General features: G+C 41.8%; 2 protein-coding genes across 4 annotated transcripts in view; one reads left to right on the top strand and one right to left on the bottom strand.

The window, feature by feature from the left end:
* LOC135346362 (uncharacterized) overlaps nucleotides 1–13,203 on the bottom strand; it is a 30,669-nt gene that overhangs the window by 1,384 nt on the left and 16,082 nt on the right. The window contains exons 22-39 of the mRNA XM_064543956.1: nucleotides 7,754–7,816; nucleotides 7,499–7,610; nucleotides 6,894–6,958; nucleotides 6,723–6,836; nucleotides 5,866–6,115; nucleotides 5,090–5,202; nucleotides 4,374–4,727; nucleotides 3,994–4,116; nucleotides 3,269–3,406; nucleotides 2,926–3,042; nucleotides 2,546–2,616; nucleotides 2,323–2,386; nucleotides 2,121–2,220; nucleotides 1,543–1,916; nucleotides 1,169–1,234; nucleotides 733–846; nucleotides 204–260; nucleotides 46–147 (exon numbers count right to left, since the gene is read on the bottom strand). Coding sequence (XP_064400026.1) covers nucleotides 46–147; nucleotides 204–260; nucleotides 733–846; nucleotides 1,169–1,234; nucleotides 1,543–1,916; nucleotides 2,121–2,220; nucleotides 2,323–2,386; nucleotides 2,546–2,616; nucleotides 2,926–3,042; nucleotides 3,269–3,406; nucleotides 3,994–4,116; nucleotides 4,374–4,727; nucleotides 5,090–5,202; nucleotides 5,866–6,115; nucleotides 6,723–6,836; nucleotides 6,894–6,958; nucleotides 7,499–7,610; nucleotides 7,754–7,816 — 2,397 coding nt within the window. The remainder of the gene's footprint in view (nucleotides 1–45; nucleotides 148–203; nucleotides 261–732; nucleotides 847–1,168; nucleotides 1,235–1,542; nucleotides 1,917–2,120; nucleotides 2,221–2,322; nucleotides 2,387–2,545; nucleotides 2,617–2,925; nucleotides 3,043–3,268; nucleotides 3,407–3,993; nucleotides 4,117–4,373; nucleotides 4,728–5,089; nucleotides 5,203–5,865; nucleotides 6,116–6,722; nucleotides 6,837–6,893; nucleotides 6,959–7,498; nucleotides 7,611–7,753; nucleotides 7,817–13,203) is intronic.
* On the top strand, nucleotides 8,248–11,426 carry LOC135346365 (uncharacterized). 3 transcript variants are annotated; one of them, XR_010398032.1, is made up of 6 exons: nucleotides 8,248–8,379; nucleotides 8,558–8,662; nucleotides 8,793–9,865; nucleotides 10,022–10,644; nucleotides 10,849–10,962; nucleotides 11,106–11,426. XR_010398032.1 is itself a non-coding variant. In XM_064543959.1 (3 exons), exons 1-3 carry the CDS (start codon nucleotides 8,307–8,309, stop codon nucleotides 11,255–11,257), a joined length of 339 nt encoding a protein of 112 aa, XP_064400029.1. In that variant the 5' UTR covers nucleotides 8,248–8,306; the 3' UTR covers nucleotides 11,258–11,426. The 3 variants fall into 3 exon arrangements, 2 of the variants coding, with proteins under 2 accessions (XP_064400029.1, XP_064400028.1); XM_064543959.1 differs by lacking the exons at nucleotides 8,558–8,662; nucleotides 8,793–9,865; nucleotides 10,022–10,644; XM_064543958.1 differs by lacking the exons at nucleotides 8,248–8,379; nucleotides 8,558–8,662; nucleotides 8,793–9,865 and having other exon boundaries at nucleotides 10,473–10,644.

The following is a 13,203-nucleotide window of genomic DNA, read 5'->3' as shown; positions in this document are numbered from 1 at the left end:
CAACGGATGATTACATAATGACAAGTAGATAAGTACTTGACATACCAGGTGTTCTAGCTTGGCCACCTTTGACCTTTCACCTCTGGCCCTAAACGATGACTCTTGGGCCTTTGATGTTTGTTTGACAGACAGATGTTTTTTACGTCTCTGCAACCAACGATCACATGAGGTCAGAGGTCACACAATGGCTGTTAGGTACATACCTCTTCCTCCAAGTGATGCTTGATAGCGGCACCCTCTTTCTCCAATCGACCGAGACTCTGTGTGTGTGTGGTGTGGGCGTGTCCGTGCATGTATTGTATGGAAGCAACTAAGTGCTTGCCAACCGCAGCCCTGTATTGCGTATAACACGTGTAGGGATTCAACCACTTGGTGACTCTGCACATAATTATATGGAAATGCAGTCATAACCACTTACAAAACGTGATCCCCGTTGTCAGTCGCTCCTTCTCTTATTTATGGGCTCCTGTCTATATTGAGTAACCTAGACTAAGAGGCCTGCATACATACACTCTATCACTGCTCCTTTACTGCCATGTACTACCGTATAGCGGGTAATTTTCGTTGGTGTAAATTTTCGTATTCCATTAATTTTATTGTAAATAATCGTACAGCTCAGGATAGCGACGTTGAACCTATTGTGCCAGAACAATTTATTTTCGTAAAAACACGAAAATTTCCAACATACGAAAATCACCCGCTATATGGTATATTATGAGGTAGTGGTGTCACCTTCTGAGCCACGAGTAGTTGTTGCTTGAGGGAGGTGATCTCTTGTTCCGTTGCCATCCTCAGCTCTAGACCCCCGGCTCTAGCTGTGTTCAGCTGCCCCTCCAGACTAGCCACCTACAGAGACAAGGGAGGGTGGTATGTACATGAAGAATAGCCGGTGCTTTTAGTCCTGCTGGAAGACACTTGAGGGACGAGATTGATGGGGTATAAACATTAATATTTCGACAGTATTCTAATATGCTTAACTCAAAACTCTGACCATGCATGCATGACTAGGGACGGAATCAAATTTAGTTGAAAAGTGAACCCCTGTCATAACTATGGTACATGCAGTGCGCATAAAACCCACAACTTTATAAATAATAGCTTTTGCGTGATAATTAATTATTGCCGAAATACATAAATCTGAGATAAATGCATTTCATAATGAGTGTACCTTGTGTTGATGTGCCACACCCTCTTTGTAACTGTTCCAGGCATGCACTGCTCGCATCTTGATCATCTACAAGTCACATGACCAGCAACATTATATACATACCAGAATTGTACATGCATGTGTACATAAATATTATACCGTTAAGCAGGTTATTTTTAAGGCACGAAATTTTCGAGGTTTTCTAGGATTGACCCAGAAACACAAACACTAAATGCCTCGAAAATTGGTTTACATCCGGTATTTAAACCTCTCTACTGTAGGGGTGTGGTCATTTGAACCTCTATCCTCGAAATGTTTAGTTTAATTGGGCAATCCACAAAAATTTAGTGTCTCGAAAATAATTCCAGAGTTCTTGACTGAAATATTATACTTACTAATTTGCTGAGCTCGGCATTTTCTTGTTGTATATCTTTCACTCCCTCAGCTTTCAGCCGGGTAACCATGGCAATGTCATCTGCTACTGCTCCATCAGTTGCTATAGTAACATCGCCACCGTGAATCTCAAGTTTTTCTTTCATCTTTTTCACACTTTCAGCAACAGATTGTCGTACTTCATACAAGCTCCGAGTCATATCTCCATGGAGACGACCTCTGTATTCTTCGTAACGAGATTTAATTGCCATAGTAGCAGAGTAGAGATTGTCAACTAGTTGACTGTACTCTAGTTGGGCTTGTGAGTGGGTGTGGTTTGTTGCTGCCGCTAACTCAAGACTGAGTTCCGTCACTTTGCTGCGGAGGGCTGTGAGCTCTGTGTGTGTGTGTGGGTGTGTGTGTGTGGGTGTGGGTATGTGTGAGGGTGTGTGTGTGTGATGGGACTCTATAGTGCATTCATGCATTACTTAGACACAGACAGAGATCAACGCAGCCTTAATTCCAGGAAGGGGAAAAACAATGAGGCTAAGATCAACTACACTCGCACACAGTGTGCACTTGTAGGTGTTCATGCAGGTACCTAGCAGGAGCTGGTGGGTGTGGTCTGCCATGACATGCAGTGTCTCCTCCCGGCTCTGATTAGCACTCCCCTCAGCCTCACAGCGATAGTGGTCTATCTCCTGGTGTGTGTGTGTGTGTGTGTGTGGGGGGGGGGTCATTTGGTACGGATGTGCATACATGTAGCTATACAAGTATAATATACGTATCATACACGCGCGTACTTGGTTCTTGAGGTATAGCTGATTGTACTGACTCCTCAGCAAGGCTTCATAGTAGGAGCCATACCTGTACACAAGGAACATTCAGAATATCGTTACATGAATGAGAGATTTTACCGAATGAAGATGTTTATGTACATATACTCAGCATAGCATCCGATCCTTACCATAACAATAGTTCATACACTATAATTATAATACGTACAATACATGCACACTAGCGTACAGGTGATAGCAATCCTTCTCTCTGGCCATTACTCCACTAGCCAGTCGCTGTACACACTCCTTGAGATCACTCTGTGTGTGTGTGTGGGAGGGGGAGGGGTTGAACAGTTTCAAGATTACTGGCATTAGAAAATTCCACACACCTACACACACTGTACACACCTACACACACTGTACATACAGTGAAATACACACAACCACTTAGAAAAAAAAGGGAGAGAAAGGGAGAGAAAAGTGGTGGATAGTGTGGGAGAAGGGGAGTGAGATGATGAGTTGTGTGTGTGTGACCGCACACATACACCCATGCCCACGCACGACCCACACACACACGTACACCTACGCACGCTATACCCACTTGCACACACAGAGGTAATAGCCCACCTTGCACAGGGACACGGTGTCCCCTCCAGTGTCGGTCATCTTACTCTCTAGTAACCTCACAAAGTCCTCCACTACATGAGAGCGGGAGAGGCCAGTGATCTCCTTAGTGTTCAGGGCCTATATGAACGGAAATCACAGCTTATATCGTACAATTACTAGAACGTTTTGTGAGCATCAAACATGAGCAGAGTTTGGGAGTGTTGATCACTTCGCAAAAACATAAACTGGTATGAACACAATCCTTGCCAGAACGCTATACCTAGATCACAAAGGTTTTTCATCTGCACAATATTCTAATTTAGGCTGGGAAATGAGCTTTAATCTAGCCTGTATGTCCATGTACCGTATTCCTCCAGAGGTCGAGGGGCAGGGAGGTGTGGTCTCTCTCACGCTCACTCAGTTGGAGGTGGTGTTGCTTGGACAAGTGCTTCAGTGTGTCCTGGATCAGAACACCGTCCAGCAGCTCACACAAGTGCAGCACCTACACAGGCCACAGGGAAATATAATATTGAACATTTCAAGAGATCAAATTAGGCTCAGGAATACAATCACAGCATATTATTTCGACAGAGTTGCATGATGACACTGTATTCATTTACGAGCATCAAAAATATGCCAACTTCGAAGCCTACATCAAATACCTCAGATACTTGCATAACACCACGATCCTTGCCAGATCGCAAAAGAATAGATTGCAAAAATGGCAAAATTTCAAAAAAAAAGGGTTTTTGCTGGCAAAACATTGTATTAGTGCACTGGGGTGAGGCTGAGAATTAATTGTTTCAATTATGTTTCACGGATTTTCCGGATCACTGTTTTGAAGAATGCAAAAAAAAAAACCAATAAATGGCCCAGGTCAGAGGTCAGAATAGCCATGTGTCTAGCAAAACGTTGTAATGTTTTGCTAAAGTGACTTTTTGTGGTGTGTTGTGACTCTGTTTGTGGTTTTATAATGATATTCATCGAATTTTTTTCTTTTTTTTGCCTGCCACTCTGGTCTGTTTTTGGGGATTAAAAATCCGTCAAACGTAAGATCAATTTGGTGTGGCCCCTAAGCTACTATTGTACCTGTGCTTGTTCCAGTGCTAGCTCACTGAGTGTGCTCGACTCCTCCAGTTGCTGAGAGGGGGTGTGGTCTGTTGCCGTGGTTTCAGTCATGAACGTCACAGTGGAGGAGGTTTCAATAGAGTCCTGTGTGTGGGAGGGAGTACATGTATCACTAGTGTAGTTATAACATTGCAGGGATGTGCCCACACCAGTCAGTGGTGGTGGTGGTCGGTACTAACGCACACAGAAACCCACCTCTTATAGGCCTACAGTACACATACATCGTGTACATGTACGTATATATGTATGTAAGCTATAAATAGGAACATTTGTTTGGTTGAATTGAAGAATTGAAAATAGTCACTCTTGAAAAACGTCACGTGAAATATTCAATTACTCACTGTCTCTATTTGCATCCGATTGAGTTCCTTTATCTGTTGCTTAGCAACCCACTTTCGTGCCCAGTTATATACTCTGTTTCTGTACGCATCTTCCACCACCGTCAACTCTATCTTGTTCTTTATTGCCTTCGAACCGAGTACCTTTAACCCCCACTCGACCTTTAACCTTTCTAACTGGTACGACACTTTGAGGAATTTCACCAAAAGCTCGGCACTTTCCAGTGGGGGTGTGAGGAGTGTGAGGGAGGGGAGCGTGGGCGGTGGGTGGGAGATGGATGAATGACGACGTGAGTAGGCGGAATTTGTCGGAGAAATAGTGGAAGTTGTGCTGTGGCGACTACGATGATAGGGCATCTGTGTGTGTGTGTGTGGGAAGGTGTGTGTGTGTGTGTGGGAGGGTGTGTGTGTGTGTGTGGGTCTGTATTAAGCGGTTGAAAGTAAAATATACAGCTGTACACTATTATAGCAGGAGTGCACTCCTCAGGCCTATCCCCTTGTACCACCTAGGGTTTACTTTTCATTGGCTACCTGCCAAATTTTCAGACGGCCTCTGGTGATGCTTGTGGGGGCTTTCAGGCCTATTTCCTTGTAGCCTGATACTAGTCACTATTACACTATATATGTATGTACGTGCATGTACACAATGTGTAGTTTGTTTTACACAAAAACAAGCCCATTTCTAAAATAGCAGGCACACAACACAGTAGAGTACGTACGTGTTGATGAGATGCGTCCACTGTGAGGCGTGTGGACTGAGTGTGTGAGGTGTGACCCTGTGAGGGGGGGAGGTCACTCGTCTTGAGCACATCCTCCAAATGAAGAGACATAGCTGTGAAGAATGAGACTCAGTGCAAGACATGCATTGACATAATGATGCACGCACACTACCTGTGGTATACACTGCATACATGTAGCTATAATTATATTATCTTTGCTGTTTCCACAACTATCATGCCCTTGGTGAAATCACCAGTTTTGAAGTCAAACAAACATTATTTGATGATCATACAAAATGCTAAACAGGGAGCCTAAAAGTTATGGTTTCATTGTTCCAGGCAGAAATAATCAAGACCTCCTCTCTCCAGAGTTACTGAATGGAAACAGAAGTCAAACAAACATTATTTGATGATCATACAAAATGCTAAACAGGGAGCCTAAAAGTTATGGTTTCATTGTTCCAGGCAGAAATAATCAAGACCTCCTCTCTCCAGAGTTACTGAATGGAAACAGAAATCAGTGCCATAGACAAAATTGTTCTTGTATGCAGCTCTACAGATCTAGATCTACAATTGTTGTATATGGATCATTCATTGTCTTCTCATGGTCTTATATAATGCTTCTTCCACTTTATAGATACTTTCAGTCGCTGTACAGTGTCTAACTCCTTCTCTGGGTTTTTGTACGAGCATTTTAAGTTATGAGCACAACAAAAATTAGCAAAAAGTCCCACAATTGTGTACATTGTATTATACATGTAATAATACTGAATTACCCAGTAGTTCCCCATGTGCCAAGTTGAGCTCTTCCCTCTCAAACACTGCCAGAGATCCGTACACAAACGAGCCTATTCGGTGGGTGTGGTCAGACGTGATTGATAGGGGGTGGTGTGTCGAGTCAAAGTAGGCACGAGGGACGAGTGTGGAGGTGTGTGAGGCGGGGAGGGTGTGTAGGGGGTGTGGGAGGTGTGAGGAGTGTGGGGGGTGGAGGCTACGAAGGGACGGCACAGAAACACTGTCCAGCAACTACAAAGAAGGGAAATAAAACATAAACATACACCAATAGTCAATATAATTAGTATAGTATCATGACTATAATTATAGACCAACCACAAAATGGACCATTCAAAAAGATCATGTACATCAACAAGTTTGGCCTTCGAAGCAATGTATGTTCCGTATACATGTACATGTAGCTGGTAATTTCCGGGGGGGGGGGTGGGTAACATATTTGTGGTTTTCGTGGTGAACTATATTACTCACGAATGAAGCTACCTTGACTACCTTTACCTGCAATGCAAGCAACCACAAAAATATTATCCACGAAGTGACTAAATATTGTTCAACCACGAATATTTGCCTCGCCCGAAAATTACCCGCTATACGGTATTGCCTAAACAAAGTTGCTTGCACTATACCATGTACAATACATGTCAGGGTGTCATACAGGGGGGGGATATCCCCTTCCCCTTAGTTCCAATTTCCCCCCCCCTTTCTATTATGACTGAGTGTCCATAGCTGGGTATTGAAATAAAAGTTGACCTTTGTTTAGCAACATTTTCTGGTTACTTTTCTCATTTCCCCCCTCTACTTCAAAATCCTGTATGACACCCTGCATGTACATGTAGCTCACTTGTGTTGCCTTCTGTTGTTCCTTGTGGAGTAGTGACTTGCGTAGGTGATGCCGGACAGTGAGGTCATGGGTCAAATGGGCCACTCTACACCGTAACCATAGATACCGGCCGACCTGGTGGGGGGTAGCAAGGAAGGAGTGAATGTTTGAGCTAGCGTAGAGAGCACATACCTCATCTGGACTAGTTGGATTGCTGAGTTGGCTGATTTCAGATTGAAGTTGGAGCAGATAAGAACCTGCGAAGACAGAATGTTCATTGGTAAAAAGCTTTGCCAATCTGATAATTACAACCTACGTAATAGTTTAAATAATAGTTAGACACTGTTTTGGAGGTGTCTATGGGATTTAGAGCCCAAAGGCACTGATTTAGTATCCCGAGCGTAGTGAGGGTACTACAAGTGGCTGAGGGCTTCTAAATCACATGGACACCGACAAACAGTGTCTAGATACTAGTGCGCATGTGCAAATCGCTTGACTACAATACAATTACTTGACAACAGAATACTAGGTATACTAAGTAAATTTGCAGATATATACTAAGTCCCGTAGTATACCTGCTCTGAGGCACTTTTCCCATGTACTTCCCATGTAGATCTTATCAACTAGTGTCTAATCGTATATAGCACACGTACAATACTGAGCAATAAAATCTTGAGCCTCGTAGAATTTGAATTATTTACTTACTTGTTTTTTCTACAAAATTACTATAATCATGCACATTGGTTTGAGTATAAATTAATGCACTTCGTACCCAGCATGATAATATGTTAACTCACCAATGCTTTCTACTCCACCCCAAGCCCCACCCACTACCTGGGGGTGGGCATGGCCTAGTCGGACGTACGCACACGTGTACTGGAGTAGCATGTGCAGTGCTGACACAAGACACTGCAGGATAGATATTACAAGTTCAACTCTTATAAGGCTTGTACACTAAGTACAGACATGTACATGTCCGTACATTATTGACTTCCTGGCCTATTATAGAGTATGAAAAGTGCACGACAAATTACAGGCAGTATTGGACACACCAATGATCTCTCTAGAGATTGTCTGGCCTTGTCCAGTGGTAACCCAGAGAACATCTCCAGCACCTGAAGTGTGTGTGTGTGGTACATGCTCAAGTTAAACATCACTCCGAACACAAGTCACTAGAGTAGAACCTCGATTATCCGGAACCGCATTTATCCGGCTTGACAATTTTTCGACGAAGATAGCGTGTCTTTTCGCTTGCGCATGCGCACCGAGGCATAATGACATAATGAGGGATGAAACAAACTGAATGTGCTAATAGGATTGTTTATTTAGTTACAGTGATCTCAGAGTACAATACATGCATAGCTTAAGTTTTGTTTTTATAATAATCATCGGCTAATTTAACAGTGCATGTGCATGCGAGCAATAATGGGGGATGCATGCGTGGTGCTGTTTGGAATGGCGGATGAAACACGCTTAATTTGGGAAGCCACTTCGACTTCTGAATCAGCCTATAAAATGATGCTAGTCACACTCGCCAACTAACTGAAGTTGAACAACCAATCAGCAACCATCTGAGTAGAATCTTATCTAAAATCTGTTTGGAGAATGAAGAGTCTCATCATCGCCAGTGTTCTCGTGGTTGCTATGGCAATGATGGCAGCAGCCGCACCTAATCCAGGTAAATAATTATGTTGCATGAATGCAAAGTTTGCTATATGATAGTAGATCTATTGTCTATAGATAGACTATACACATGCATGTATTATAGATCTGTTCTTTTGTGCAAGGCTATATAATTATAACTTGATGCAAAAAGGCATGCACAGTCATGATAATTATACAATCCTTGTATATAGATTGATCAATACGGAGGAGTGATCTCATTCAAAAATTGCTTAAGGAAATGGCAGAGGCAAAGGAAGAAGAAGCTCCCAGTCAGGAAATGTGTATAGACCAAAATGGTGAGCATACATGTTTGTTAACATTGTTCCCAGGCCGACCATCCGCAAAAACTCGGCCTGGGCACGATGCTAGCATGATTGTTAACTATAGCTCTGATCATGATTAAGCAAACACATGATTTCTGTGCAGATGAAGTGGAATGTACTTGCATTCGTTTCAAGGGCAAGAAACCAGTGTGTGTGGGGTCTAACTGTAATGCCGAACCAGCTGGTACACAAGGATGGAATCCATTTGAAGAAGGGGTGCTCCATAAACAAGGATGGAATCCATTTGAAGACGGAGTGCTCCATAATTAAACATAAGGACTGATATATAGTCGTGACTAAAAACAAGATGTAATTATTATAAATAGCAGATGAATATAATACAACGTATAGTGACCATGCAGACACATGTATAAGGTCAGTATTATTTTTCAGTTGTATATAGACCATTGTGCAAGCCATGCATAATATCCTTATGACCCTGCCAGGGTACTTAACCCTTTTGCCGTCAGTTAGACAAAATAAAGACAATATTAATTTTGGTAAGGTTTAATATTCAGTTTCGGTTGCCTAGCAACCTAAATTGAGATTTAGTTTTAGCAATAGCTTATACACACATGCATTATATCATGATGAACATTTTGTACTAACTGCATTCAAGCAGAATCCAGAATTACTGGGAAACTCAATGAGTGCATGGGAAATGATTATTGTTAAAAAGGATCGATGCCAAAACATCCATGTCTAAAATTAATGGCTGCTGCATCAGCAGAGCCTTGCAGCTCTCTTCTCACTCTTGAAGCTACCAATAGCTAGTGTTCTAGTGCAGAGCTATCTACTAAGTAGAGTAGCAACACTCCATGGACAAGTTTTTCTACGCACTCTTCTGAAAAGGCTTGAAATGCATGGCATTCCAAATAAGCAAAACTAGGCATAACTCAAGAACCAAGCATTATTTTGCAAATCCACGAATTAAAAACATGACTAGAAGCCTATAGAAACTCTTACTTGCACTTCATTGATCACACGCCTAGCGCCTATGTTAAAATGTTGTGGAGGTCAGCTTGCCCACGAAAATAACGAATATTTTTTATTTACCCCACGAAAAGTACCTGCCGCATATACGGTATTGTCATTATCAGATGCTACGTATAAAGTGAACCCCTGTCCATATAGGCATCAATCAATCATCAATCAATCAATCAATCAATCATCAAGGTACAGTATAGATCAACAGTGAGTCTAGCTAGAGTGCATGTAGTGCAACCCTGCATTACCATCATTATTGTGATTACTATATACAAAGAGTCCAGGGCCTTGCTTGGTTTAGATTATAATTATGCTCAAAGCCATATTCATTTTTATTCAATGCAGCCTCACATTACGGAAGAGTATCAATCCACTGCAGTGAGGTGAAGTACATGCATGCATGGTGGGTTTGGAATGAGGGATGAAACAACTCGATAATTTACTGTTAATAGGATAATTTCTCGGTGGAGTGATCTCTCAGAGTATCAATTAACAGTAAATGGGTTGTATGTACATGTAACTGTGCATGCACGTTCACAGGGCACTAATGGAGTTCATGCGTGGTGCTGTTTGGAATGAGAGGGATGAAACAACTTACTGTTAATATAATATAGGATAACTTCTCGGTAGAGTGATCTTTCAGTCAGTGAGTGATTTTATATCCATTAACAGTAAATGGGTTGTACGTAACTGTGCGTGCACATTCACAGGGTATACTAATGGAGTTCATGCGTGGTGCTGTTTGGAATGAGAGGGATGAAGGGAAGCCACTTTGATCTTCTGTATATAAAATGATGCTAGGTGGCTACACACATCCATGACCACACTCGCCAACTAACTGAAGTTGAACAACCAATCAGCAACCATCTGAGTCTTATCTAAATCTGTTTGGAGAATGAAGGGTCTCATCATCGCCTGTGTTCTCGTGGTTGCTGTGGCAATGATGGCAACAGCCGTACCTAATTCAGGTATTTATATAACTATGTTGCATGAATGCAAAGTTTGCATATGTATATGTTAGTAAATCTAGTCAAGGAAGTGAATCAAGCACCTAGACTATTACTTTTGTGCAAGGCATGCCCACGATAATAATTATATAGGGTTAAGTTATTGGTTGAAAATTAGACGCAAAAAGGCGTGCACAGTCTAATAATTATACAATCCTTGTATAGATCGACCAATACGGAGGAGTGCAGACTTTAATCGCATTCAAGAGTTGCTCAAGGAAATGGCAGAGGCAAAGGAAGAAGAAGCTCCCAGTCAGGAAATGTGTATAGACCAAAATGGTGAGCATACATGTTTGTTAACATTGTTCCCAGGCCGACTAGTTGTTCGCTCATCTGCGGAAACTTGGCCTGGGTACGATGCTAGCATGATTGTTAACAATAACTGTGAACTGTGATCATGATTAAGCAAACACTATATGCAGATGAAGTGGAGTGTACTTGCATTCGTTTCAAGGGCAAGAAGCACCCAGTGTGTGTGGGGTCTAACTGTAGTGCTGAACCAGCTGGTATACAAGAACGTTGCTCTCCCGGAAATCCCTCGTGTCATCCACCAAATCCAACATGGCCTAAATAAGGACTGATATATAATACTTGTGCTAAAAAACAAGATGTAATTATGATGATAGTTATTGAATACAGGCTGATGCATGCTAGTGACTAGACTTAGTGCATGTCATTTTGTCAGTATTATTTTTCAGTTGTAGAGCATTGTGCAAGCCGTGCATAATATCGTTATGACCCTGTCAGGTACTTAAAACCATAAAACCATGACCTGGGTGTCTGCCACAATAATTATATCGAGTGATGACATCATGCATGCATGGTTGATGAAAAAAGTATTAAGTATAATACCGTATAGCGCGAAATTTTCGAGGCACTTATATTTCGTAGATTGGCCTCTAAAAGCCATTTCGTTGCACAATGTTCGTGGAATGACTGCTTACCGGAAGCCACGCCTTTAAATCTTTGCACGTTATAGCAGGTAATTCTAATTAAAGAACAATTTTCGTGGATTTAATTTTCGTGTAGAATTCTAACCCATGAAATCCGCGAAAATTAAGCCCCTCAAAAATTTCGCGCTATACGGTAATTATATAAAAATCAGCACCTACAGCTTTCTACTTTAGTGACCCTTTTCCAATGTTCCTGGTAGGGATAACTTCAGCTGTAAATACATACCCTCAAATAAAGGCCGTGTGTTAACTATGCAGCCAACGTGTACGTGAAACCAACTTTTGCTCGCTTGTATAGCTTTAACATCAAAATATGCCAGTATTAAGAAACCAATAACTTGTTGTGTGGAGGCTATCCATGCCGTAAAGAGCAGCACTATGGCATGGTGAATAGACTCAGATGTTCAGACAAACCAACAGACTACTATAACCCGCTGGCCGCGGCCTGACCTCGGGTTAACACAACCTATATATGGCTATGAATCTAGAGGGGTTACCCAGATTAAACACTTATTTAAGACTTATAGTATATATAGTATAGTATATTCATGCGTAAGCTTTGTTATATATGTCAGAATGGTTCCTGTTTGTCCTGTTGTTAGACACTGAGAGGTTTTGTTTCTGTTGTGTCAAGTCAGCTAGTGTTTGTGCATAATTATTGCTCAGTTGTCATTATCATATTCAGATGCTATTAAGTAAACCTCTGTCACTAGGCATCAATAAAGTTACAGTTAACAAACAGTGCATGGTCTAGCTTAGCCTCGAGACCAGGCTGATTAAAATACGGCCTGGTCTCTATTGCATGGGTGATAGTGCACATGCGCGAACTGAGTTACCCAGAATCTGGGTAACTCGTTATACTTTAGTAAACTTTTGTAAAATTATACCGTAAACTAGTTTGTTTACTAGTTTCTTTCCGTATTAATTTTAACAAATATTTGTCTCCTGTGAAGCTGTGGCTTATGCTCTCTATTGCGTTGTCGAGAAGACTTGCTGGCTAGCTGTGGCACTCTATGGTGTTGTAGAGAAGGTTTGCACACTAGTCTGAAGCCAGAAGAAGCTCTCATTTGTACAGAAACCAAGTTCAAAACATCACGACCATCCAACCATCATAGAGGTGGATGAGAGCCTCTTCTGGTTTCAGACTAGTGTGCAAGCCTTCTCGACAACACCGTAGAGGGCCACAGCTAGCTAGCAAGGCTATAAAGCTTCATGTACATAGTACGTGAGCGTGTATGGACCACGCCTATGATTAATTACACATGCAATAGATACCAGGCCGTATTTTAATCGGCCTGGATTCGACGCTAGATCTAGCTATATTATAGAGTCTAGGCCAGGTACGTTACAACAAGAACCCTGCATGATCATATAGATTAAGAGACTATATACAAAGAGCCATAGACCTTGGTATATATTACTATAATTATGCTCAATTATTTTATTATCAAAATAAATAGAATCCACTGCAGTGGATGTGGTGCATACATGCACGGTGAGTTTGGAATGAGGATGAAACAGACTCAATAATTGACTGTTAGTAAGATAATTTCTCCGTTACAGTGAT

This window comes from Halichondria panicea, chromosome 13, assembly GCF_963675165.1.
Source record: "Halichondria panicea chromosome 13, odHalPani1.1, whole genome shotgun sequence".
NCBI classification, from domain to species: Eukaryota; Metazoa; Porifera; class Demospongiae; order Suberitida; family Halichondriidae; genus Halichondria; species Halichondria panicea.
The sequence above is the reverse complement of the archived record's forward strand: the minus strand, read 5'-3'. Positions and strand labels throughout refer to the sequence as shown.

Bases quoted from the DNA above. Each gene is read 5' to 3' on its own strand.
- LOC135346365 (XM_064543959.1), top strand. From the start codon at position 8,307: ATGAAGAGTCTCATCATCGCCAGTGTTCTCGTGGTTGCTATGGCAATG. The intron at 8,380-10,848 runs GTAAATAATTAT...ATCCTTGTATAG, and splicing joins AGCAGCCGCACCTAATCCAG to ATCGACCAATACGGAGGAGT. The intron at 10,963-11,105 runs GTGAGCATACAT...CACTATATGCAG, and splicing joins AATGTGTATAGACCAAAATG to ATGAAGTGGAGTGTACTTGC.